Genomic DNA, 24,908 nt, shown 5'->3' with positions numbered 1-24,908 from the left:
GTACTAGTGTACATGATCTAGCTGTAGCAAAAATACATGTTTATTGAGAACAAACCATGTTACATATTTTTATTGTCATTTTACATCCATTAGGATCGAATTGTGTCCATGCCTCTGGACAAGGACCATGAAGTAGCAGTTCAAGCCATGAAACTCTTGATGCTTATGTCACAGTAAATAATTTCTTTTTTAATTTACTGTATTGTTTTAATGGCAACAACATCCAGATACAATCCTGATGAATCTTCCTGTAATCATTTACCTGTTGGGAAACAGTTGCTTCTGGCAGGATATGAGTTACAGTTCAAGCTGCTCAAGACATGACATTTTCTTTCTGTGGGAAGTAGCAATGTTAAGAAAACCACTGTGGAAAGATTCAGTCTGAAAACTATGCTTTTATGTCTTTATACTTCCCTCTGAAAGGAAATCCCACATTTTCATTTTGGAATCTGCCTCTCTGGGGATGTCCTCCCTGAAGATGGGGTCCCCACCCTGTCTTCTGTCCCAGGGGTGCCAGGCCTTGACCAGGAGCTCAGAGAACTCTGCCATCTTCCCTGTCTCTGCAGCTGATGCAGGAAGCCTTGAGCTTTGAGGTTGTTGTAGAATTCAGACTTTCAGATTCTTGGCTCAATGGCAGAGCATCTGGGAGCCATTGAGCCCATAGCAGACTGACTGTCAGGAAATGAACAAGTTTGTGACATCTTGGTTTTGCTGAAGTGGAAAACTAACATAAGAGTTGTTTTCCTGGGAAATTTTCCTGCCAGCCATAGATTTGGTAGTGTAATGGCAACCTGGAAAATTACACCTATGATAACAGAAGTATATGAACCCTTTTCCAATACATCCATGAGCAGCATGTTATTTTAGAAATGGCTTTATTTGCAAAGCATGGGAAGAATAAATTATCTGTCCCTCTTTTTCAATGCACAATCAGAATAAAAAACTCACTGCATTTCATTGTTAATACAGTTGAGGTGTTAGGACTCAGTAAGTGTCTCTTCTGTCTCCGAGTATAAGTTGAATCCTGCTGATGCAGGTTCTTAATTCCATGTACAGCATGACACATTGTCCAGTAGCCTCGTGGGATTTGCTTTTCCATTTAAGCCAGAAGTGTTAGTTTTTGGTAGAGGAGCATGTAGACCTTAATCAACCAGTTAATATGGTGATGTAGGTATCTGCATTAAATTTCAAGTATCTTTGTATATTGTAGTGCTGCTTTATTGTCTGGTCTTCTATGTCCCTTCACACTCTCCTGGTTTGAGTGGCATTTTTCTAGTCCTTCTTCAACAGGCACATCAGAACAGCATATGATGCTGTGAACACTGTGCACTTTCCTGAGGGGAGTGCCATTGTTTGGGCCTCACCAGTAGTAGCTAGGGCTATATTGTTTCTGTGGTCACAATGTCCATTTCTGCATCCCTTGGTTCCCTGTGGCACGTAGCTGTTGGAACAAAGCACAATGCTGTGTCCATGTAGAATGTATCCCTGTGCCAGGAGGAGCAGGACACCATTGTTGAAGTACAAAGATTCCATACACCAGCTATGGTTGCCCTTGTTCTGTATCTGAACTAACAGAAGCTATATTGGCACTGCAGCTGTTTATAATCTCTGGCTTTATTATAAGGGATCATGTTCTCATTAATGCAAGCTGCAGCTATAAAAGTTTGATCAATGTTTCTTTTTCCCTGAAGCAATTTTTTCCTGATTTTGCTTAAATATGATTTCCAGTGTGAATAAATGCCTTCTAAAGTTCTCTGAATGACATTTTTCCATCATAAAATGTAGTTTTCATAAGTAAAATTAATACATTTTGAATTTGTTTTTAATTAGGCTGTGTAGAGGCCTAGATAACACATTCTTCTCTTTATTTTTGCTCATCTATTGTGTAGCTGTCCTCCATTCTTCCACTGCCCTCCCAGTTGCTCTAAGCCCTGATGGTTTGGCTTAATTATTGGAGTGATGAAAGTGGGAACTGGGAACTCAAGAAGCAAACTCAATGACAGCTCTTCTCTTTGATGAGACTAGTATTGGCCAGTCTATAGAATTATAGAATAATGGAATTTAAGGGTTGGAATGGACCTTACAGATCATCTAGTCCCAACCCCCTGCCCTGGGCAGGGACACCTCCTCACTAGATCAGGTTGCTCAAGGCTTCATCCAACCTGGCTGTGAACACTGCCAGAGTCAGGGCAGCCACCACATCCCTGGGCAACCTGTGCCAATATCTCACCACCCTTACAGTAAAAAACGTTTTTCTTAAAACCTGTGTGAAGAATATGCAGACAGTCTACACACAATCAGAATTCTTATAATACAGAATTCTTAATAAGAGCCTGCATCAACATGCTTTTCTAGCAGGGTTAAAACTGATGCCTCACTACCTACAACAGTGGCAGAGAGGACTTGCTACTGGCATTGCAGAAGGAAAGACATTCAGGGCTGTTGTGTCTCACACAGGTGTGTCTCATAGTACCTGGATATTGGGCAGTGATGCTGCTTGATACATGCAGTAAAGTATGAAATGGGGTCGGGGACTGCAACTCTTGTGCCTTAGAGGGAATAATAGAATAGTAAATGACAGCTTGTATTGATGGCATGTCTACTAGTGTGCACTGATGTCATCAAATGTTTTGCCACTTTTGTCATGCCATATTGGCTTCTCTGTGCAGGACTCATTTTTGTTGTCTGCAAATTCGGCAGCTGGATTGCAGTGGTCCAACTTCCATTTTTAGTGAGACGTGAGAGAACTTTCAGATCAAGTTTCTATTTTTAAAGCTACTGGCAAGAGTCTCTATCTGATGAATTCCCTATGTTTGATTTGGAATTATGAATTATTTTAAAATAAATCTTAGCTGGTCAGGTACTGACCTTGAGAACATGTCACTAATCTTGGAATAAATATTCTCTTCTTTCATGACATAAGTTGGCAAGAAGCAAGCCCAGGAATAGCTTTTTTCCTTCAGTTAGTCCATTGGGTGCTTTTTTCTTGGGGAAAATTTATGTGTAAACTTTCTTTCACTGCCTTCCATATTTGTCTTTTGGGTGAGTATAGTAGCTAGACCTCATCGTCAGTTAACTATTTTTGGGATGTTTTACAGTTGCAGCAGAGCTGTGCTCTGTGTGTGTTAGAACAGGTCTGAGCACCTCAACCATCACCGCATTCCAGCCCTGTGGAATATGCATTGACTGCTCTGCATACTAGTGGCCCATGAAACTGCTGTGCTGGCCTTTACAGTCACTCTCTTGCTAGCTACAGAGGCAGGAAAACACTGATCTTTTCAATTCACTTAGATGTGGCACATCATTAAAAAAACCTCCCAGTGCTGATTCAAAACCCTCCTGCTATGCATATACTTGTTTTTGTTTCAAATCCATATTTGTCTTTTCTTCTTGTCTCTCTCTGTGAGCTGAGATTATTTCCTTCATGTTTGTTGCATGTTGTCTCAATTGAATGCCAGTCTTTGGGCTAGTAGATTTCTATTTTTACACAGCATGATGTGATCCCAAAACTGAAATGAGCCTACAAGGTTTAGCATAATAGAAATTATTAATGGTACTGAATTATGCATAATTGTTAGCATTAATGTTGCAAAGGACCTGACAGGGAATAGAACTAGGAAGGAAATAAAGAGGGAGAAAACATGAGTGACAATGAAAGACCAAGGAATCTTAGTGAAAACATTGCCTTTTAGGAGGCAGTTTTTTTAATTTTTGTGTGCTTAACTACCTAAAAGTATAGAGGGATTTTGGAAAAGAGCAGCAAAAGTAATTAGGTAACTGTGGTAGATGTATGGAGAAAGGTTACAAGTGGTGTGGATAGGGGCACAAATCTACAATTAGCTTGAATATGTAAATAGCACAGGGGGAAAACGACTTTATTACATTTGTTCAATGTAACTAGACATTAAACTTGAGTTTTAAACACAAAACACATCGGTCTGTCACAGCATAATCACAGTGTATTGCAACATGCTAATCCTGTTGTAAAGTGGGTGGGAAAAGACTATTGTTACCTTGTAGTGACAACCATGTAATTCTGCTGATGACCAAAGCATCTCTTGACATACCTGCAGTGGCAGCAGGGGAGTGAGAGGGAGAAAACAGAACAGATTAGCTGATTTTTCTACCTAAAATTTTTCTTTCAGACAATAGAATACTTTCAGTGTATAATTTTTTGGTTGATACTGCTCAGTGCACAAGTACTGTTTTTACAGTGTATTTGCAGATTTGGATGTTTAACTTGACTTAATCTGAAATGCAAAATGAACAGATTTATTTTGATTGAGATGCTCCACCTTGGATTAGCAATTTCCTCATAATGTGTGCCAGGTCTTTCCCTGCATAGCCATTAAAAACAAAGAGGAGGGCAGCAAAACTTTGAAAAATGCATCAGATGTGTTTTTATTTTACTGTTGTGATTTTGATGGTTATCCTTGGTACAAATAACAGTGTGGACTGTCAGATGATTCCAGCAGTCATGCCTCTTGCATACAGTAAAATGGAACAAAAAGCAAGGCTTTAAATCTTTCAAGTGGTGCTGTATGCAGAACAAAATGGGTCTGTGATCTCCCCCTGGAGTATCCCAACTTCTTTGTGACATGTTCACACTGAAGTGCAGAGAAAGTGGTATGTCATGGGATTGGTATGTGGAAGGCCATGCCCGTTTATTTTTAGGCACCTAAATGCTGTCAGGCACTTCTGGCTTAACCTTTATCTGTTGCTTGGCATGCTGAGGGCTGTAAATTTGCAGCAATATTATTGCTGTATTTGAAATATTCTTTGAATGGCTGATGAATGGCTTATGTATGTAAAAAAGAAAGGCACCCATTTATTGTGGTGGTATTAGTGCTGGTGGTAGCAGGTGTAGGCAAGTGCTGCTGCTTCCAGGGGCGAGTAAAAGGCTTGAACACCATTTGAATGGGAGTTCTGAGTAAAAACCCCATTGTATCATAGAAAGTAGTGGTTGAGCAGTGTCTGAAATGTAGTAGTAGTATACACATTCCAGAATGAACAGAAGTTCAGGTACTCAAGTGGTGCATGGAGTGTCTGTCAGCCTGTACTGCAAAGAAAATGGGTTCCTCTCCTCTCCTTTGCTTCTGTGCCATTAGAGGGTGTTTCATATGTGGCCAGAGCTATTGCATCTGACCAACTCGTGTCATGAGGAGGGAGGAAGTAACACTGCTGTAGATTACTGTATCTTGGGCAGTTTTCTAACCTCTTAGAAGACAAAGTTAAAAACAAGGAGGTTGGGATTTTAGAAATGACAGAATAGCTGAAGTTAGAATGATCATCTGGTTCACCCCCTTGCTCAAGGAGGGTCACCTAGAGCACAGTGCCCAGGACTAGGTCCAGATGGCTTTTGAGTATCTTGGGCAATGGAGACTCCACAACTTTCCCCGGCAGCCTGTGCCAGTGTTCTGTCACCTTCACAGTAGAAAAGTGTTTCCTGATGTTTAGAAGGAATCTCTTGTGTTTCTATTTGTGCCTGTTGCTTCTGGTCCTGGGCAGCACTGAGCAGAGCCTGGCTCTGGCTTCTTTCCTGCCTCCATCAGGTACTTGCACATGTTGGTAAGATCCCCCTGAGCCTTCTCTTCTCCAGCCTAAACAGTCCTGGCTCCCTCTGCCTTTCCTCATAGGAGAGATGCTGCAGTCTCTTGGTAATCTTTGTGTCCTTCACTGGTCTCTCTCCAGTATGTCTCTTGTACTGGAGAGCCTAGCACTGGACCCAGCACTCCAGTCAGTGCTGAGCAGAGGGGAAAGGTCACCTCTCCAAACCTGCTGGTAACACTCTTAATGCAGGCTGGAATGCCATTCACCTTCTTTTCAGCAAGGACACATTGCTGGCTCACGTTCAGCTTGGTGTCCACCAGAAACCCCAGGTCCTTTCCTAAGGATAGACAGTTGTTATGGAAAGGCAGAATCCTTTTTCCACCCAAACAGATGGCAGCATGTTGCTGAGCTCTTGGAGCTTCTGAATAATTGAGGCAAGGAATATTTTTACAAATAGAGACATTCAGGTATTGCATTCACTATTTCTATAAATGTGCTAAGAAAGGAAAGCCTGAAATATAAAGAATAAAAAATTCAGATATAAAAAAGTGTACATTTGGCTGGCACGTTCATACAGGAAATTCCATTTAACCATGAAAAACCTCTGTTTTACTGTGGGGATGGTCCAATACTAGAGCAGGTTACCAGAGATGTTGTGGAGTCTCTGACTTTGTAGATGTTCAAGACCAGATTGGACACAACACTCAGCAACCTGCTGTAGCTGATCCTCTTCTGAGCAGGGGGTGGTACTACATGATCTGCAGAGGTGTTCCTCAGCTGTTCTGTGATTGTGTTGGCTCAATCTAGATCACAGTATGCTTGTATAGAAATTTATTATTTCCCAAGCTGTTCACAGTTTAAAAAAAAAAATAAAAATATATATATATAGTGAAAATGACAAGGACATCTTCATGAAAACTAGTGCTTTGAAAGAAGTAAAGAATAGATTGTCTTTATAAAGAATGAAAGAAACCTTGCCAGACTGCTAGTTTCTATCCATAAATTCCCCACAGCCTTTTAATATAAAGACTTGCTATATCATGTATTTTTATTCCTCTAAGTGCTCTTTGTTGTCACTCTTTGTTTTACTCTCACTTGTTAAACTTGTAGAAGTTTAATAAATTTGATCATTCATGGCTTCACAGGACCCACCAATGCTTGTTCATATACTCTAATGTACCATTTTACATCTTTCAGTTTCTTGCTGTTTAACCTCATTTTTACTCCAGTTCTATAGATGGCTGAATGAGTAACATAAATATTTTCCTTTATGCTGATTTTTTATGATATGTATGCTCAGAGCACTTTCTATATGCTGCAGGTAGATGCTCAAGGGAACTGCATGTTCAAAGAGTCCACCAAAACCTGCCTGAAGTATGTAAGGCAGCTTTTCTTTCTGGGTGAGGGCAAGCATTGTCTTGTGTGGTTGATCCATCAGTTTTGGAGATATACCATTAGCACTATCATTTTAAGACCTTTTTAATGGATACTCCAGTGATACTCTCACCTAAGGTGAACTTGTGGGTTTTTTTCAGTCAGGTTGGAGGATGTTTTGGGGCTTTGTGACTTGTGAGGATGCTAAAGGATGTGATGAGTTGGAGACAAATGGGCAAATGTAGAAAGGACTGCTGATTTTTTTAGACATCAATCTTAGCAAATGTAGAGCATGAATTCTCAGTTGTAGACAAGGTATTGGGCCACAGCTGTAGATGGTCTTAATCTGTTACTACTTGAGGGTTGACTGCACTGATAAATAAAAACCCTTTCTTCTCAGCTGGGTGTAGTAAGCATAAGGATCTCATGTGTTGCTCTTTCATTCTCTGCAGTAGCTTAGTCCAGCACTGGACTAAGCTACAGTCATGACATTGCTGTGGCAATAAGAAGCAGGTCCTTTGAAACTGTAATCCTTCCTTTGGGCTTCACTCCTCTGGTATCTCTTTGTTGGGTTATTTAACCACGAAGCTTCAGGATTTTTTTTTGTAAAAGGTTGATGTTAATACCATTTCTGCCTCTCACAGAGTGTTCTAGGTTCACTAGTTGGCACATGGTACGTAGCCAAATGAAAACACTTGTGTGTGTGCAGAGAGGTCACAGTCATACACATACTATCAAGAATGTGTTTTGGTTTCTTTGTACCTGTGACTCTGTACAACCCTAGTGTAATAGAGTATTGGTTTTCAAATACTGTAATAAATAATTTTAAAACAATTTGCACTGCAAAATGAGGGCTTATTGTTCATTATCTTATATGGTGAACATCTAAGCATAAAGTAGAGGCATGATTTTCTTGTTTTATTACTTTTGCTCTTTCTACCGTGACCACTAATCAACCGTAATTATACTTTAAATTAATGTTGATGTCCATGCAGTGGGCCTGATTTGTCATGGCTTGCACAGACCTCTTGTTTCTCTACACAGTGAGGAAAAGAACACTGCCAGTTTTGCTTGAGAGCATGTTTAGAAATGCCCTACTGAAATGTAGCTGTGTAAACAAGTTGCCCAGCTATGGAGAATCAGGTCTAGTAAAAGCTGGACATAGCATTCATACAATGCTTTGCAGATAAACCTGAACTATAACTTCCGTTGTTATTTTTGCCTAGGAACTGCCAGGATGTGTTATCAGCTGAAGACTGTGAAATGTTACACCAGTTTGTTTATACCACACACCGTCCACTCGCAGCAGCAGCTGGGGAATTCCTGTACAAAAGGTATCTCTGCCTGCCTACTTCTTGCATATTCTCATTTGTTTTGGAATGAAGGTGGATTTATTTAAGGAGGACATTAAGCATTCATTTTTCTGCTGGAAGTGTGTACCATGAGGGTAGTAGATGTACTTTCTTCTTCTGAATCAGAAAAGAAATGCTGTCCTGGGGGTAATTGCTTGTTTCCCTGCACAGCTCTGGCACAATAGGTATGAGCAAAGTTGCAAGACTAACACAGAGAATATGAAACAACTGACTGATCCACAAATGCCATGCTCTGTTGAGAGTATGCCCCCTTTCCTTCTACTTTCTTTTCCCGTTGCTTTGCTTCTTACAAGCTAATCTATCACCTGGCATCTGCTGGATTTCCATAGCTTTGGTGATTAATCACAAAAATGGTCTCCTCTTCTCCCTTTGGAAGTTGCCTTATACATTGTAGAGGCTTTGAATAATGAGAGATGCAGCAGATTAAAAAGCCCTCCCAATTTTCTGTCAGGTTAATGAAGTACAGGGTTTATCTCCCCAGGAGTAACTCTTATAAATGGGCTTCTTATAACAATGGTTGCATGAAGTGAATGGAGTTGGCATGCTAAAAGGAGAAGAGATAAATATTCTGTCTCTATGGCTGAGGAAAATAATTTTGCCTCACTAAAAGGAATGAAAATAAAAATATTTTGGCAAGACATTTGTGTGGAAAAATTCAGAAAAAAATAATTATTTGTGTTTCCACACATGCAGAATCTCCTCCTAGTTGTCTTTTCCTATTTAGCTGAATTATTGACATTCTGGAGTTTGTGGAGCCAAGCTCAACAGAAGGACAAACTAAGATAAATCTCTGTTTTGATGAGTCTGCTATCACATCTGCTTGTCTTACTTAGTCTTGCGTGTTGGGCCTAATATTCTCTCATAAATCAGGTGTTTTTCCTCTCTGAACCTGCTGCTTTTTGCCATCAAAGTAATTGCCTTCTTCACTTTTTCTGCCCAGCTTGTCAGTGCAGTGTGGACACCTGTAAACTCATCTTTGTTCTTGTTTGTTCAGTTCTCTCCAGCACTTCTACCAGTATAGAAATGTTCATTCTGGTGTGATATGTATGTTAGTGACACTCTCCTCACATGGTGATAGAAGTTTTAGTATAAATGCTTATGCTTTCCACTCCTGCTGCCTCTTCTTATTGGATTGTATGAAATCTCCTCGATGTCTGTGTATTTTAACTTAGTTACTTAGCTGGCATAAATTACACCAGCAGAAGCACTTACTGAAAGTATAAGCTTTTACTGACATTTAGTAGTGTGGTCCAGCTCTTAAATCCAAGCCATTTGGACCTTACATTAATCTTTGAGGGTGGCCATCCTGTATTTGTCGTGGGATTAGCACTTTTCCTGAGTTGTACAGTCACAGTCAGTTTGGATAAAGGGGGAAATGGAAATGGAAGTGTCATACTGTGCTCCATACTTCAGACAGAAGAGGAAGAACAGATTTTCCACTCTATTTGTGAAGTTAATTGCTTCTTATAAATACAAGATACTGTGCTTTCTTAAAGCAGCTGCAGTTCCAGGATGTACTGTGATGTGAATAATGGCTGTGTAGTAATATCTCTCTCTGTTGTTATGGTTTAAATTTGGCCTAGAGCCCTTCTCAAGCAGGAGCAAATGCCTACCTCATTATATGATCAGTTCTGTGGAATCTGCATCTGTTGTCTAGAAATCTGGCAGGGTACCTGTGAAACTGTCAGAAATACTCTCTGCATCCACAGGGATAGCAGATCTCTCATAATGGAAAACAATCTAGTTTCTTTTCCTTTCAGCTGATTAAAAAGTCTAATGTGATTTGGGGTAAATAAGTACACACTTAGGAGAAATACAATCCTGGGAGTCTTGACAGAATTAGAGTTACATTGGCAAATGAGTATAAGGAAAATGTGGCGGAACTGGACTGACTGACTTTTCTGTTGGCAGGCTGCTTAGTTGTGAGGGAGATGAAGAAGTTCAGCCCAAAGGAGAAGGAAAGCTTGGGGCGAGTGCTGACCAGTTGAAAAGATTAATACACTTTTTCCTGGAGAGTGAGGTGAGGAGAACAGTCCCTGCAGTAAACCTTTTAAATCCAGTGTTGCACGTTAAGCCATGTATTTGCTTCCCTTTGATAACAATTTCTGGTGGTGAGCTCTGAAATGTTTGGTGTTTGGAATGTTTTTGCTCTCTAGGCTAAGTTTTTAATGAAGACATTTCTGGTGTGTTGTATTTAAACTAATTTACGACTATACTAATGGAGAGAATCAGTGTTAAAGCAGCTTCTGGAAACAACCTGAAACACTAATGCCACCGAGTAAGGGCCTCTGGTATGTGTCCATGTCCCTTTGCAGGCAGACGTGGGTTGCTGTACCATGCCTCTGTGCTGGCCAAGAGCTGCATAGTTTTACTGAGAGTTTATCAGCTTAAGTGCTGTACTTGACTATTTAGCTTCTGCAGTGATGCAGACCTATATCTGCCCAAAGTGTCTCAGGCACAGCAGTTTTGAATCTTTCTGCAAAGAATTGCATAGATGTTGACTTGTTTCTAGACCTATGAATGGATTTTTAGGTGTTAGGGTAAGCAACATAAAAGCAAGACAGAAGTTAGTTTTAAAGAGATTATTTAAATTACAAAAGAAAGGTATTCTAAAAAGAGGAAAGAAAAACTTTTTCCTGCGTTTCTTGCTTTATTCCCCCCTCCACTTTCTTGCTTTGTATCAGATTGAAGACGTGGTGTTTATTGGTTAACCTCAAACTAAGTATGTTGGAATACTGTGTGAATGACAAAGCTTTGTCATTGGAAAAAGAGAGAGGAACATGTGAAGCTGTATTTCTTTTAGTGATATATTTGCTTCTATAAGCTTGTATTTTAATCCCTAGCTGCACAAACATGTTCCATACCTCATAGACAGCCTGTGGGACTGGGCAGGCAAATTCCTGAAGGACTGGGAGTGCATGACCACTCTTCTGTTAAAAAATGCTGAAGAAGATGGAGAAGGTGGGTAAGCAAAGAGCTTAGTTTTGTCTGAATGAAATCTCTCAATACTGTTTTTTGAACATTGCCTTCAGTTAATTTAGGATCATTCCATATTGCAGTACCATTTGGTCCTAAATTATTGTCCCTAAGTGTCACAAAGCCAATGCAACTCCATGCACTGCCAGGGTGATATTTACATCAACATATTTGTATTTGTTTTATTCTGTATTCTGTATTTATGTGATGTTAGTTTAGAAACTTTGCAAGAATACTTGGATAATTTAGCCGTAATGCTTATGTAACGTTCACTGTGTTTGTCCAAAACTGAAGAATCTAATAGTGAAGTGTAGTTCCTGACAAGCTTTTCTTCATGCCTCAAAAGAAAATCAGTAATGTGTTGAGTTCACTGACATCTAACACTAGAGAATTTTTTTGTAGAATTATTTTGAAGTGAAATAAATCTTAAAAGTCCCTTCCAACCCAAACCATTCTATGATTCTATGAATAGTTGTAGTAGAACTGTAGTTGGTTATGTGATCAAAATCAGTTTGTAGACCCAGTGAGTTAAAGCATTTTGGTACTCAAAGAAGCATGTTTGCCCTAATTGAGATAGTAGTCAGTAGGAGGAGACCTCATTAAAACTGCCTGTGGTCTTGGGAACCCAACTGCCCTAAAAAGTTTAGCCATTGAAGGATTAACTCTACTCAGTCAGTGTAGAAAACAGTTTTCTTCAAATTCAATCAAACACTGTAGATGTTTATTTAGCAATGCTCCATCTCCTTTCTGTAGTGTCCTTCCACAGTTGCTTAGACAAATGAGTAGGCTTCACATCAGCTGTTGCTGCAGCTTCATTTTTCTTTTGTGTGATGCTGAGACTGATTTGCTTACAGCACTGAACGATGCCCAGGAAAGTGCTCTCATCGAAATTATCCTCGCAACGGTTAGAGAAGCAGCTGAAGGCCATCCTCCAGTGGGCAGAGGTGCAGCCAAAAAAGTCAGTGCATCTTAGTCTTAATTATTGTCCTGCAATCACATTTTCTTTGCCTTATGTGCTTTGCCAGACAGCATGTTCCTAGTTGTAGGTGTATCTCAGTAAATAAAACGGCTTATTTTTATGAAATGTCATGTTGTCTTTTGACCTCTAGAAGTGGATGTTGAAGGAGATGAGCATTAGAGGAAAGCCAGTTGAAGCATGTTGTTGACAAATGATGAACATTTTATCCAGGAGATACAACTGTTCAGCAATTTGCATCTAATTTAAGGTTAACAAAAAAAAGCATCCGGTTTTCTCCGTGGAAGAGTATCTTTATCTTAGCTTGACATGGTTTAGACAAAGTCATATGAATTAACCTTGGGTTACATGTAAAATTCCACACAAATCTAGGAGATTTTGTAATTCAAACAAAATGCTTTCTCTGCAGATTCTGTCAGTGAAAGAGAAGAAAATACAATTGGAAGATTGCACCAAAATTACGGAACACTTTATTGTGGTGCTTCCTCAGCTCTTGGCAAAGGTATCTAACAGCTGCTCCGCGAATGCATGTTAAATATTTCATTAAAATTCCTGCAGTGTACTCATATCCTGCTTTTTCTCTGCAGTATTCAACAGATGCACAAAAAGTGGCAAATCTTCTGCAGATTCCTCAGTATTATGATTTAGATGTTTACAGTACTGGACATCTAGAGAAGGTGAATTGGAGTTGGCGTAATCGGTTCATGTGGAATGTACTGAATTTATGTGACAGTGGACAGAGTTTAGTGGCATTTGGAACAAGGAGGAGACTGTTGAAGTGGTCTCATACCCTAGGGAAAGTGGTCTTATTAGGCTTAACTTTTTGACTTGGGGCTGCCAAAGAAAAGCCTTAGAGCTTGTCAGTTCTGATACTCTGTGACTGGCCCTGGTGACTAATGATTTGTGGTTTTGTCTGGTAGGCCCAGCCCTGGGGTATTTTTGTTGCTAGGTGGAGAGAGGGTGGGTTATGCCATATGTCTAAGTTGGTGTCTCCCAGGAGTTTACTGCAGAATAGGTTTCATTTTCCTTGCAGGCTGAGTCCCAGCTGCTGGGGAATGACAGTAACTGAAAGACAAGAATGGAGATAGTGTATCTGCTGATAGGAAAGGGATGGGCAGAAAAGGATGGTTGAAATACTTGAAACAGCTTAATGTATTCTTAAGCAGGGATGTTTACAGAGAGGTAATGTTAGGAGAACACTTCTAGGTTAATTTCAGCACAAAATGTTTACTGGAAGAGAGTGTCAGCAGAGTGGCAGGTTATCTCCTGCCACAAGGAGTGAAAACCCCAGTGGCTGACATGATCCAAAACAGTTTCCATCCTCCACTGCTGAGTGAGACAACTTCCATTGTTTGGAGACACACCTGTCCTTTGGAAAGGCATATTTTATTCCCTACTTTTGTCTTTATGTAGTGCTAACCATATATTGCTGAAGTAGGACTTAGAGCAGTTGCTTCATTCTTTAGGATGATCCATAGACATAGTAATGAAAAAAAGCTATAAACATGGAAAGAAGAGGTTGTATCCTCTAATCCTGCCCCTCTGCCCCTTAGACTGGCATTTGTTTCATCTTGGTTTTATGACCTGTAGGGATCTATGGGCCTAGTGAAATGATTTAAAGCATAAGTGGATTTTTGTACAATTTACCTATAATATCCCTTTTATCACCTGCAGCATTTGGATGCTTTGCTGAGAGAGATAAAAGACATTGTGGCCAAACACTCTGACATGTCTGTCCTCGAGGCTTCCTCCAGGACTTATTATACCTTCTGCAGTGAAGAAATTGCCATCTATAGCCAGGTGGATCACGCCCGAACTCAACTGATAGACGAGTTGATGGAACAGCTTAACCAGCTACTAGATTGCTTCTGGCAAAAGGTGAGTGTGACTCACTGTGGAGGTAAACAGACTGTTTCCCTATGAAAAAAACCCAAGAAGACAAAAAAAAATAATTAAGGGGGATATGGGACTATTCTCTGCCTGCTGTTTCTTCTTGAAGGGAGCAGAACTTTCAAAGCCAGGTTTGCACCTCTGAAAAGGTTAGTTGTTCACATTTTAATGAATCAGATATATTTTGACAGGAATAGAGTGGGGAAAATAATAAACAAGGTAATCTACACATGTAACAGGGCATTTTATGTCTTCTGGTAGGTTTTTATTGGGCACTGTAGTTTTGTAAAATGTGTCAAGCCAAAAATCCCCTAACCTCAGATTGGAATTATTTTGTTGATCAGTGTGGGAGAATGTGTACTTATAAGGAACAAGATAAGTGCTAGACCAGATACTTGGGACCTAAGCTCCATAGCTGCTTTGTAGTTACCCCATTACTGTGCCAAAGACAGTATGTGCAAGATCAGCTAGCAAGTGCTGTGATTCTATGGGTGATGAGACTGCTTCCAAAAATGTATGGTTCTGTGTTCCTACATATTTTGCTGTACACAGGATGCCCTTTGTGCTGTTGCTTTGGCTGCAGAGAGTACCAGGGAAAAAAAAGTAGCAAACAGCAGCCTGTAATGCAGTTTATATAGCTTTGGGGTCTTTGAAATGATGACTTTCCTCTTGAAGGAGGACTGCAGAGTCTCCCTCAAAGTTTTTCATTAGGTCTAAAAAGCAGAAACAGCTGGTGGTGATATGAATAGCTTGCTGGCTGAGCTGAACAACAGAAGCCTGCAGCTGATCTGATCAACTGTGCCGTCATGAACAGGTGTCATGCCATGGTATGAGAGTTAACACTGGCAGGTTTTTATTGGACACTGGGATATTGTAAAATGTGTCAAGCCCAAAAATCCCCTAACCTCAGATTGGATTCATTTTGTTGTTCTTAAATAGAGATCCATGTCAATGTGGGAGAATGTGTACTTATGAGAAACAAGTTAAGTGCTAGACCAGGAATTCTTCGACTCCTCCGTGGTGTGATCCATATCTAAATAAAGAGATTTTTCTCCTGGAACCCCTCCCTTCTAATTCCTGGTTGTATATATCGTCCCCCAGAATCACATAGTATGCTGGTGGAAACTACAGCAATTGCATCTATGGGAAAGTATTTAATATATTTTTAGCTATCTTTGAATGTGATCTGGCAGCTGGAAGCAAGGAAGGTCAGCACCATGTGAACAGTTAGCTTTCCAGAGATCATTAACAACTGTGTGAGGGACCATGTTAGCCCAATTGCTAATTTTCCCTCTGTGTTAGTAATACTGCAGTCTAGGGAGGCAGCCATGAGTTTATTAATGACAAGAAGTTTGCTTACACAAAATCTCAGTGTGGTTGTACTGTTCTCTTTTTGCTGTGGAGGAAGACATGAGTATTGTGGCAAAAGGTGAAGGAACTGAGAAGGGCTGGAGGAGAGTATTTAAGCTTGTGGGTTGGTTAAGAAGAGAACATAGTAGTTGCCTTGGCCCACACTGGCTAATGCCTTTCTCTTTCCCAAACTTTCATGATTTAGGAAGGAGGATTTTGTACGGATGCAGGAGAAATTTCCCGGATGCACTCGGCTTTGAGAAGAATAGCAGCTTTTCATAAGTGAGATGTTTATTTACACAATTTACTTTCCCATATACTTAAGTGTTGACCTTACATGTGCACAGTGAGAATTGTTTGTTGGGTTTAATATGATTTTTTCACATGGGAATGACAATGATCCCTGTGAGAGGTGCTGCAAGGTTTAGTTTCTTCTTAACAGAACTCTACTCTTGGAGACAGAATTCTTTTTGGACTTGCTACTGAGGTTGGAGCATCAGCCCTAATGTGCTAGAGAGTTGGGATGTCAGAGTAGACACAGACATCTTCTCTGTTGTGCCTCTATCCTAGCTGGATGCTTTTCCACAGCCATGCTGCACCACTGGTGCTCAGTCTGAAGAGGATATAGTGAATGAAGTCTGTTTTCCCAGCAGATGCAGTCTGCTTTGTTTGTTTTAGGTTATTTAATCTTCTTTTGTTAAAAGATGATTTCTTAAAACCTTGGTTCTCCAGGGATTGTTCACCAAGTAAACTACGATAGAGGGTGGGGGAATTGGGCCTTCTTCTCAATGTGTCTTTTACCTATCCAGAATTTGGTCCTCTGTTTTTGCAAAGAGAAGTCTAATGTTGAGTTGCGAATACTCGAGACTGTTAGAAACAATCTTTTAAAATGGGCTGGGGAAATTTTTCTTTAGACCTTTTAAGGCACTTAAAGAGTGTGCATAAAGTATAGGAAAAGGTACAGAACTCAAGCTTCTTTTTCCTCTCCTCAAAACACTGCAGGTTTGTGGTAGGAATGCAGGCTGTAAAGTTATGGACTAAAGGTTGCATTGCTAGATCATGAAAACTGAATTCTTCCCCTTTCCCCCCTTATAATTCATATTTAGTTGTTTAATATTATTGTTCTACATCATATGAAGGCAAAAATAGGATACATCTAACTTATTTGGTCAGGTGAGACTTAATTTCTTGCTTAGTGTGTCATTATTATTTCTTTTTCTCTTGAAGTGCCCATGACCTCACCAAGTGGAATCTGTATGACAAGACTTTAAGGTTTTTGGAGTTTGAAATGGAACATGGGAGTTTACCTGTTATGGTAAGTTGTTAATATTTAACATTGAAAGATATTTTTCTTGATGAAAGCAGGAAGAAAAAGAAAATATTAAATAATCTGATATATCAATATAGTATGAGGCAGGAAAATACTATTTCCATTTCTCAGTCTAGGAAGGTGAGGCTGTCTTTGGTATGTTATTAATTTATTTTAGAAATTGTCTAGAACTGTGATAATCATCTGACACCTGGATTGATCCTTTGTCATGTTTGGTACTTCCAGTGATCTCGCAGTCTTGCTTTCAGTACATATGAAATTGCTGGGACTGTGAGGAGCCCAGTTCCAGAAACTGGAATATTTTCGACCTGTTGTTTCATGTTGACTCATGGTGTAGTGGTTTGTAATTATCAGCTGTCTCAACTGCAGCCTTTTGGTTATCTGGTTGCTTCAACTCAAACATTGTCTGTGCCCAGATAGAGCTGTATATCTTAGGATTACAAGGTGAAGTGCTCCAGCAGCCATGAATGTTAATCAGCCCCTGTTTTCAGGGAAAAATTTAAGGGTTTTTTTGAAGGGATGAGTAGAGAGAGCCTGCAACCAGTGGGTATAGGTGGCTCCTTTAGATGGAGCACTGGAGCACCAAGATTTGGCTTCTGTGCTGAATTGCCCTCTGGAGGAGTCTGCCTTTCTTCAGAAATTGCAGAGAAATCCTAAGAAGCTAAGCTAAAATTAGCCTAGGTGAATACACTTTCTAGTCCTTGAACTCATCCAGATGTCAGAGAATTTCTGCAGAAGCAGCACCTTAGTGATGAAGTTTCTCCAGGGGCAAACTTTATTTGTATGTAAACCTATTAATTCTCTTTTAAGGGTCTAAATACAGTTGAGAAATGATTGTACAATGTCAGGCTTGAATGCTTTGACTAGTCCTAAACTTTTTGCCGTTGTGCCTTTCATGTAAATAAAGGACATGTGTTTTATTTGCAGATCATCCTGCCAGCTCTCCAGTGCACGTATTTTTCTCTCCTGTGGCAACTAGCTGCAGTTTCGGAAAATTCTCCCAAGGTTGGCTGCTCTCATAACATTGAAACCCAGAGTTGTGCTTCTAGAAGTTAAAGTTACTTTTCCTGTTCTCAGATTGCTGGCAAAAAACCCTAAGCTTTATAAGAGGATAACTTATGTGTTTTCCTGAGGAAAACAAATTGAGTTGAGAGATTTTCTCTCTGTCTTGCCCTCTTTTTTTAAAAAGTGTTTATGCTTTTTCAGTCTGCAGGAGAATAAGTGAACAAATGGTTCACCTCTATTTTTACTGCAAAACATGTGCATCGAATTCCTGGGGCTTGATGGAGATAAGGAACTTGTTTCCCTGCCAAACAGTTTGCTGTTTTCTTGTTTTAAGCAGTGAAGAATACCCACTGACAACTCCAGGAAGTCCTGCTGCTTTGTTTCGTTTTTATATTCATGTTTTACTTATATATTTCTGGCAGAAAGGTTGAGCAAAGTGGTAATTTTCTCATCAGATGACTACTTTCGTAATTGATTTTATGAAGTGTCAAGCTCTGGGCAGGTGTTTCAGAAGAGAGTCTAGTTTAAGACACCAGAAAGGAAAAGTCTTATGCTTTATTTCACGTGGGAATGTGTACCTATGTGGCTCCTCTTATAGTGATTTCTGACTTCACTGAGTGCTGCTGCTCCTGTCATTCTCTCCCCTTCTCCAACGCTCCTCTGCACACAGGACAGGACTCTGACACAGACATTTGTTTTGTGTGAGAAATGCTAGCTGGGAGGTTACCCATTTGGCGACTGATTCACTGTCTATTCCCGTCCCATTCCATTCCTGTGTGGATGTCCACATCTCTCACTGCTCTAATATGTTCTGCCTTTCACTCCACACACGGTTAGCGTGACTGGTAATGGGGCAGCACATTTTTTAGTTTGGCCTTTCAGAAGGGAGCAGGTTTTGATTGGAAGCACAGTGTGACGGCTCACTCTGCAGGGCCAAATCTGGATGTTGGCAGAGAGAGGAATTCTGAGAGAAAAAAAAAACCCTGCCCATTTCCTGGACAGCAGCTCTAGGGCTGTCACTTCCCCTGCCAGTCTTCCCCCATCAGTGTTAGGGTAAAGTATTGCCCCTCCCATGGTTCTCCTCAGCATGTGCTGGGATGGATCCTGTTCCTTATAAATGTATTTCATGCACAGCATAAAATCCAGGCCTCTAATAAGGGCTTTCCTCTTATATTGACTGCTCAAATCAGCTGGGACCTGGTGGAGGATCAGAAAGTCTTTTATGTGTCTGTGGGTGAACCAAATAGTCTGTCTCGGGGGATTCATAACAAATAGAGGTGTCTAAGCTTCTGAGTGCCAAAGTTAAACTCCATTTCCTCTGTAGTCAATAGAGGCAGAGAGAAACCAACTCCAGAACCAAGACACATTGAAAATTAGGTAGAATGGACGAGTTTTTTTTATGTCTTTACTTCCATTGTTGTCACTGCTTTATAAGGATAAGATGAAGTGAATAAAGGACTACGTGCTGTTAGAGCTGCCCACCCTACAGATGGAGAAACAAAGAGTTTGTGGCTTGCTGAAATACCACTGGCCTCAGCAAGTGTGACAGATGCAGTTGTTCATAGCTAGTAAGCTGTTGTACTGTGAGATGTCAGCTTCTGTCATAATGCCATCAGCTGTGCTATCTTAAATGAACAATATGAGTGGAAGAAAGATGCAACTGTTGTTTGTTCTGTAATTCTCTGTTGAATCATAGTCCCTAACATATTTGTGCTTTCACTTTTCCTAAATACGTTTTTAGGAGACTCTTTTTCCCCTAAGAAGGGAGTTGAGACGGTTCAGTCAGATTTGCACGTGTTTCCTCCACCATAAGGACAAAGATGTAAGAGAAAAGGTTCGTGTTTCCTTACAACTTCACTAGCACTCATGGTCAGACCTCCTTTTAAATGCCTGCCTTAATTTTCATACTAGCATTTGCTTTTACTGATTTTTGTTATGTTTTTGTCTCTCAGCACAGAAATGACTCTTAATAAAACCAATCTTCAACTATTTATTTTAAAGAAAAATGAAAGTTAGGTTAGTTGAAATGCTTCAAGTTAGTGCCTTAGTCAAGCATAGATCTGTGTCTGCAAGGGTCCCTCTGCAGTGTCAAGGCCTGAATCTGAATGATAATCATTGTGTTTTCTGATTAGACTGATCAGAGTACTGGTTGCTGTCATTGCTTTAATACTGTCTTGCTATGAATGTTACTTAAAAATGGATAAATTGTCCAGTGATTTATGTGTTAAAAGAGAGATGTTCCAACATAATAGAGCTTTACTCCTTTCCTATGAAGTTTGAAAATCCTTACGCAGTGTTCCTGCATGACACTTGTATACACTGTATCCTCAGGACAAGCATTGGAAGGGCTTAGCTGTGGCATTTTACCAGAGCTGAGGCAAAGACCAACCTTTAGTTTGCAAGGAAGAAGTGGGATGGAAACTAGATTGTGTTTGATGGAGATGCAAAGTGGAGTTGGCACGGAAAGTAACATGGTCTCTAAATCCTTCTTTGGCTTTGTTTGCTTGATACAGGCTTTCATGATCCTCTGTGACTGGTTGCTGATTTTGAGTCATCAGAATTCAAATAATAATGAAGAAGCAGTCAGACTTCTGGGTTATCTTCCTAATGCATCACTTCAGGAAAAACTCTTTTTGTTTATCCAGGAACATGTTTTTGTGGATGAAGAGGAAAGCAAAGGTTAGATATCTTCATCACTTGAGAAACAATCTACTGCTTTTGCTATCATTTGTCACCTGCAGTGAACATATCAGGAAAAGAGGCTGGTCAAATTGTTTTGTTGTTGCTTTGTGTGTTTGCTTTGATTTTTTTCTAGTTGGGCTTCTTTGCAAACAAAGTGGGTGACCTGTTATTCATTGATCTGTACTGACTGTGAATCAACCACAGGATATAGCTGCCAATTTACTTGCAGGATGAAAAGGGCTGAAGTAATGCAGGGATAGGCGAGAATGTAAAGGTATTTGGTAGACTGACTTTCATGGTACAAATGATGGTGTTAGAGGAAAGCCTTGCAGTGTTGCAGTGTGGCTCTGTTGATGCATAGACCCATATAAACCATCAGAGTAAAGGACTAGTGGATTTTGATTTTGGACTATGGGGCAGATTTCACAGAATCATAGAATGGTTTGGATTGGAAGAGACCTTAAAGATCATATAGTTCCAAGGACAGGACAGGGACACCTTCCACTAGACCAGGTTACTCAGAGCCACATGCAACCTGGCCTTGAACACTTCAGGGATGGGGCATCCTTCTCTGGGCAACCTGTTCCTGTGCTTTGCCATTCACCACCTTCACAGTCAAGAATTTCTTCCTTATATATGATTTAAATCTCCCCTCTGCCAGTTTAAAGCCATTCCCCCTTGTCCTATCACTACATGCCCTTGTACAAAGTCCCTTCTCTAGCTCTGTTGTAGCCCCTTTAGGAACTGGAAGGTGTTATAAGGTCTGTCTAGAGCCTTCTCTTCTCCAGGCTGAGCAGCCTCAGCACTCTGAACCTGACTTCCAAGGAGAAGTGTTCCATCCCTCTGATCATCTTAATGGCCTCTTCTGGACTCTGCTCCAGCAGGTCCACATCCTTCTTGTGTGGAGGGCCCCAGAGCTGGACACAGTACTCTGGGTGAGGTCTGACAGAGAGGAGTAGAGGGGCAGGATCACCTCCCTTGACATGCTGGCCATGCTGCTTGTGATGCAGCCCAGGATACAGTTGGCTTTCCAGGCTGTGAGCACACATTGCTGGGTCATGTTGATCTTCTCATCAGCCAACATCCCCAAGTCCTTTTTCTTGGGCTGCTCTCAATCCAGTGGGAAATAGCATTTGTTGCTCTGTTGCCTTTTTTCAAACACATCTGGATGCTGTATTGAGGCTGTAATTATGAAGGGTGGTTTCTTTTGGGAGTGTGTTGAAAATACATTGTTAGGTCATTGTGGTTCTGAGGCCAAGTTCAATGTCATGCTTTGAAAAACCATGCGTTGTTCTAGATTTCTCTGTCAAACTCTTGTCCTTCAGCTGTTCAGATGGAATTCTGCGTTCAGTTTTGGGCACCACACTTCTTCAGGTCACAGTGTATGTGCAAGAACAACCGATGGGCCAAAATTGCAATAGGGAGATAGTAAAAGAGAATCTGTGTTAGTAAAGGCAGAGATATGGTAGAAAAGATCACACAAGTAGGTTATAGTACCTTTGTCTTGGGAGTTACTGAAGCAGGTTGTGTTGCAGGCTATGTATGTTATGTATCCAAAACTGGTAAAGTTGGTCTTCTTTCAGTTATGGCCTGAGATCTGTTTCAGACCCATTTTCTATGCCTTCAACTTCTCAATTCTCCCCACAAAGGAACCCTGTCATCCCATTGCAGGTTCCTCCTTGAGCAAGTGATTTTGTGATGCTGTGGGTATGTTTGTCTGTGTGCAAAGCTGTCAGCTGTCATTCTAGTTTTAACTCTAATTTGCAGATGCTTCTGGTCAGTCATTTGCCTTGTGTTTGTTTCCAGGCCCATAGTGATTCTAGAAGCAGAAACAGTCCACATCAAAATTATAGGTCAGAGACTGAAGTCTTTTGGCAGCTGATAGCTTACATGTGCAGCAGGAAAGTGTATCTCAGCTCTTCTGCTGCAAGAATTTCTCCCCAAGCACCTTTGTAGCAGTGTTGGAATACTCTTAAGAGTATTTGTTTTCCACAAGTTATGCAACTAGTAATTGACCTGTGTTCCAGAGACTTCATATGTTCCTAGTGCTATGAAATTACTTTTTTTTCTTTCATTCTTGTTGATAACTGCTTGGAGAGTTTCATCTGAGCTTTTGTGACTGTGTGGCAACTTTCGTAGGGATTCTGATGAGTTATATACTGCTTTTCTAGCATCTGCTTTATTTTAGGGAAAAAAAATTTCGATTTTTCTGGTCCCTTCCATTTGGTGTGTCTTTGCCTTATCCTACGCTCCATTTGGTTCTGTAGCTGTGAGCAGTGTTGTACAAGTAGATTCTGACTAGTAGAAATGTGAAAGCTCTATGAAGATCAGAGTAGAAGACTGTGGAAATAACTCATTTCCACTGTCATCAGCTGCAGACATTGAAATGGGAACAAACCTGTGTCCTCTGATACACACAAGAATGAGTGTTGGCATTTGTTGCTTGGTGTGTTGACTGAACAGCTGAGTCTGTGCTATTGAGATCAAAGTTGGTCATCGAAATTGAGATATCTTGATGAAGTAATAAAACAAAGCTTCAATGCTTTTGTTTCCCTAGACCTGAGAGAAGAGGAAGAGGAAAAGAATGAAAGTTGCAAGCTTGATGACTTGCACAAAAAGCGGAGGCTTCTTGCAGCATATTGCAAGTTAATAGTGTATAATGTGGTCGAGATGACTGCGGCCGCGGAGATCTATAAGTATTATGTGAAGGTAATGTTTTAGATAAGGGTTAATACTCTCATAGTTCAGAATCCTTGTATAATCACGTAAGGGCTGTAAAATCAAGCAGGAGTGGGGCAAATCTCTTCTCTTGGCTCTGCAAAGATACCTCACTGCAGACAAACCAGCTGAACACTGAGTGGAGGATATGCCTGTCAGAACATCTGCTCCTCAGCTTCTCCAGAGAGGCTACTGCAGAGAAACAGTTTATGGCTGGGGAGTGTTTTAGCTGTAGAGATTCTCACACTGAAGGGGTCAACTTACTTCATACAGCTCACACAGTCCATAGGCAGATGGCCTGTATTTCACATGAGTCCCAGGGTTTAGATAACTAGTAGAGCTTCAGCAGCTCTTGAGTGGGTTTCAGGAGGGCTGAGAACAGCACAGAGTGGGCAATGTCCTTGAGTCAACTACTAGAGCTTTGGAAATACCTGAATACAAATGTTGCTCTTTACTTCATTGGCAAGCAGTGGTTAAATATAGAAAACTCTCTAGTTCTCTCCTGAGGAGGCTTTGTTCTTTTGTTGTAATTAATACTTAATAATTTTTGTGTAACTTTCATCCTCACATTACTCTTAAAGGAGCATACAATTGCTTTATATATAAAATAATACAAAAAGTCCAGTTTTCATCTTTCAACTTGGGTGTTCTGATATTGGGAGCATTTTATGAACTTCTGTCACATGAACAGTAATGTGTTTTGTGTACTCTCAGTGCTGAAGGAAGGGAATGATAATTCTCATTTGTTTTGTTGCTGTTAATAGAGCTACAATGATTTTGGAGACATAATTAAAGAAACATTAAGCAAGATGAGGCACAATAACAAAATTCAGAGTGCCAAAACACTGATTCTCTGCCTGCAGCAGGTAAGGTTAAGATTAAAGCATGAGGCAGGGGCTCTTATGGCAGCTGTATTCATATTGGAGATTTTTACTTACCATGCCATAATTACTCAAATTCATTAGAAAACCTAGTGAAAGAAATTATTTCATTTCCTGCACTTTCTGTGTGCATGTTGGTTTTGCACATCATGATGAAAACTTCTTTCAAATCATTAGATGCTTTAAAGGTCATTTTGTGCACCCTTTTTTTGTCATGTTTTAATCTTCAAATGCATAGTTTGTTAGAACTGATGTGACATCATGAAGTGTTTCTTGGGACATAGTGTCTCTTACCCCTAAGAAATGTTAAGTCTGTGTTTTACAGACTGCCTCAGTTCTTGTTGAATTTGTGGAACCCCAGATGTGTGTGTCTGGTCAGCTCCAACCTCCAGTATTTTCAGTATTGTTTTCTGGAGGAAAGTCGGTTGCAGGTCTTGTGAAGGGTCACAGTTGCTGGGGCTTGCAGCTGCCAACTGATAGCCAGCTAGCTATTTTAGCAGCTGCTTTTGCCAGCTCTGCCCATGGCCAGAGCTGCTTCTAGCTTGGAGTCCTGCTGTAATCCAGGGAGCAGGCTCCTCCCAGGGGGTACTGATACATGAGCTTTGCTTATTTCACACACTTTGCCAAGGGGCTTAGATCTGTGAACTAGCCCTTGAAATCTGAGCTTAGATGAGGCTAAGCAGCATTTGGCTACATATATTCTGCTGACATAGTCAGGACTTCATGTTTAGGTATCACATACACAACAGGCCCTTTTTGGCCTTTGCTTGACCTTGAAAGTTAACAGGTTGACCAGAACAACT

At 40.5% G+C, this 24,908-nt stretch overlaps 1 protein-coding gene across 1 annotated transcript in view; it reads left to right on the top strand.

Moving 5' to 3' along the window:
* LOC103807982 (cohesin subunit SA-2-like) overlaps window positions 1-24,908 on the top strand; it is a 59,839-nt gene that overhangs the window by 25,565 nt on the left and 9,366 nt on the right. Inside the window, exons 12-26 of the mRNA XM_009080736.1 lie at window positions 94-173; window positions 8,151-8,258; window positions 10,209-10,317; window positions 11,141-11,258; window positions 12,128-12,231; window positions 12,659-12,751; window positions 12,837-12,926; window positions 13,924-14,127; window positions 15,695-15,771; window positions 16,717-16,804; window positions 17,747-17,824; window positions 19,569-19,658; window positions 20,338-20,503; window positions 23,064-23,215; window positions 23,989-24,090. Of these exons, the coding sequence (XP_009078984.1) occupies window positions 94-173; window positions 8,151-8,258; window positions 10,209-10,317; window positions 11,141-11,258; window positions 12,128-12,231; window positions 12,659-12,751; window positions 12,837-12,926; window positions 13,924-14,127; window positions 15,695-15,771; window positions 16,717-16,804; window positions 17,747-17,824; window positions 19,569-19,658; window positions 20,338-20,503; window positions 23,064-23,215; window positions 23,989-24,090 (1,659 nt within the window). The remainder of the gene's footprint in view (window positions 1-93; window positions 174-8,150; window positions 8,259-10,208; window positions 10,318-11,140; window positions 11,259-12,127; window positions 12,232-12,658; window positions 12,752-12,836; window positions 12,927-13,923; window positions 14,128-15,694; window positions 15,772-16,716; window positions 16,805-17,746; window positions 17,825-19,568; window positions 19,659-20,337; window positions 20,504-23,063; window positions 23,216-23,988; window positions 24,091-24,908) is intronic.

The sequence above is a fragment of the Acanthisitta chloris genome, unplaced genomic scaffold (assembly GCF_000695815.1).
Source record: "Acanthisitta chloris isolate BGI_N310 unplaced genomic scaffold, ASM69581v1 scaffold14128, whole genome shotgun sequence".
NCBI lineage: Eukaryota > Metazoa > Chordata > Aves > Passeriformes > Acanthisittidae > Acanthisitta > Acanthisitta chloris.
This window is presented reverse-complemented; position numbering and strand designations above follow the sequence as displayed.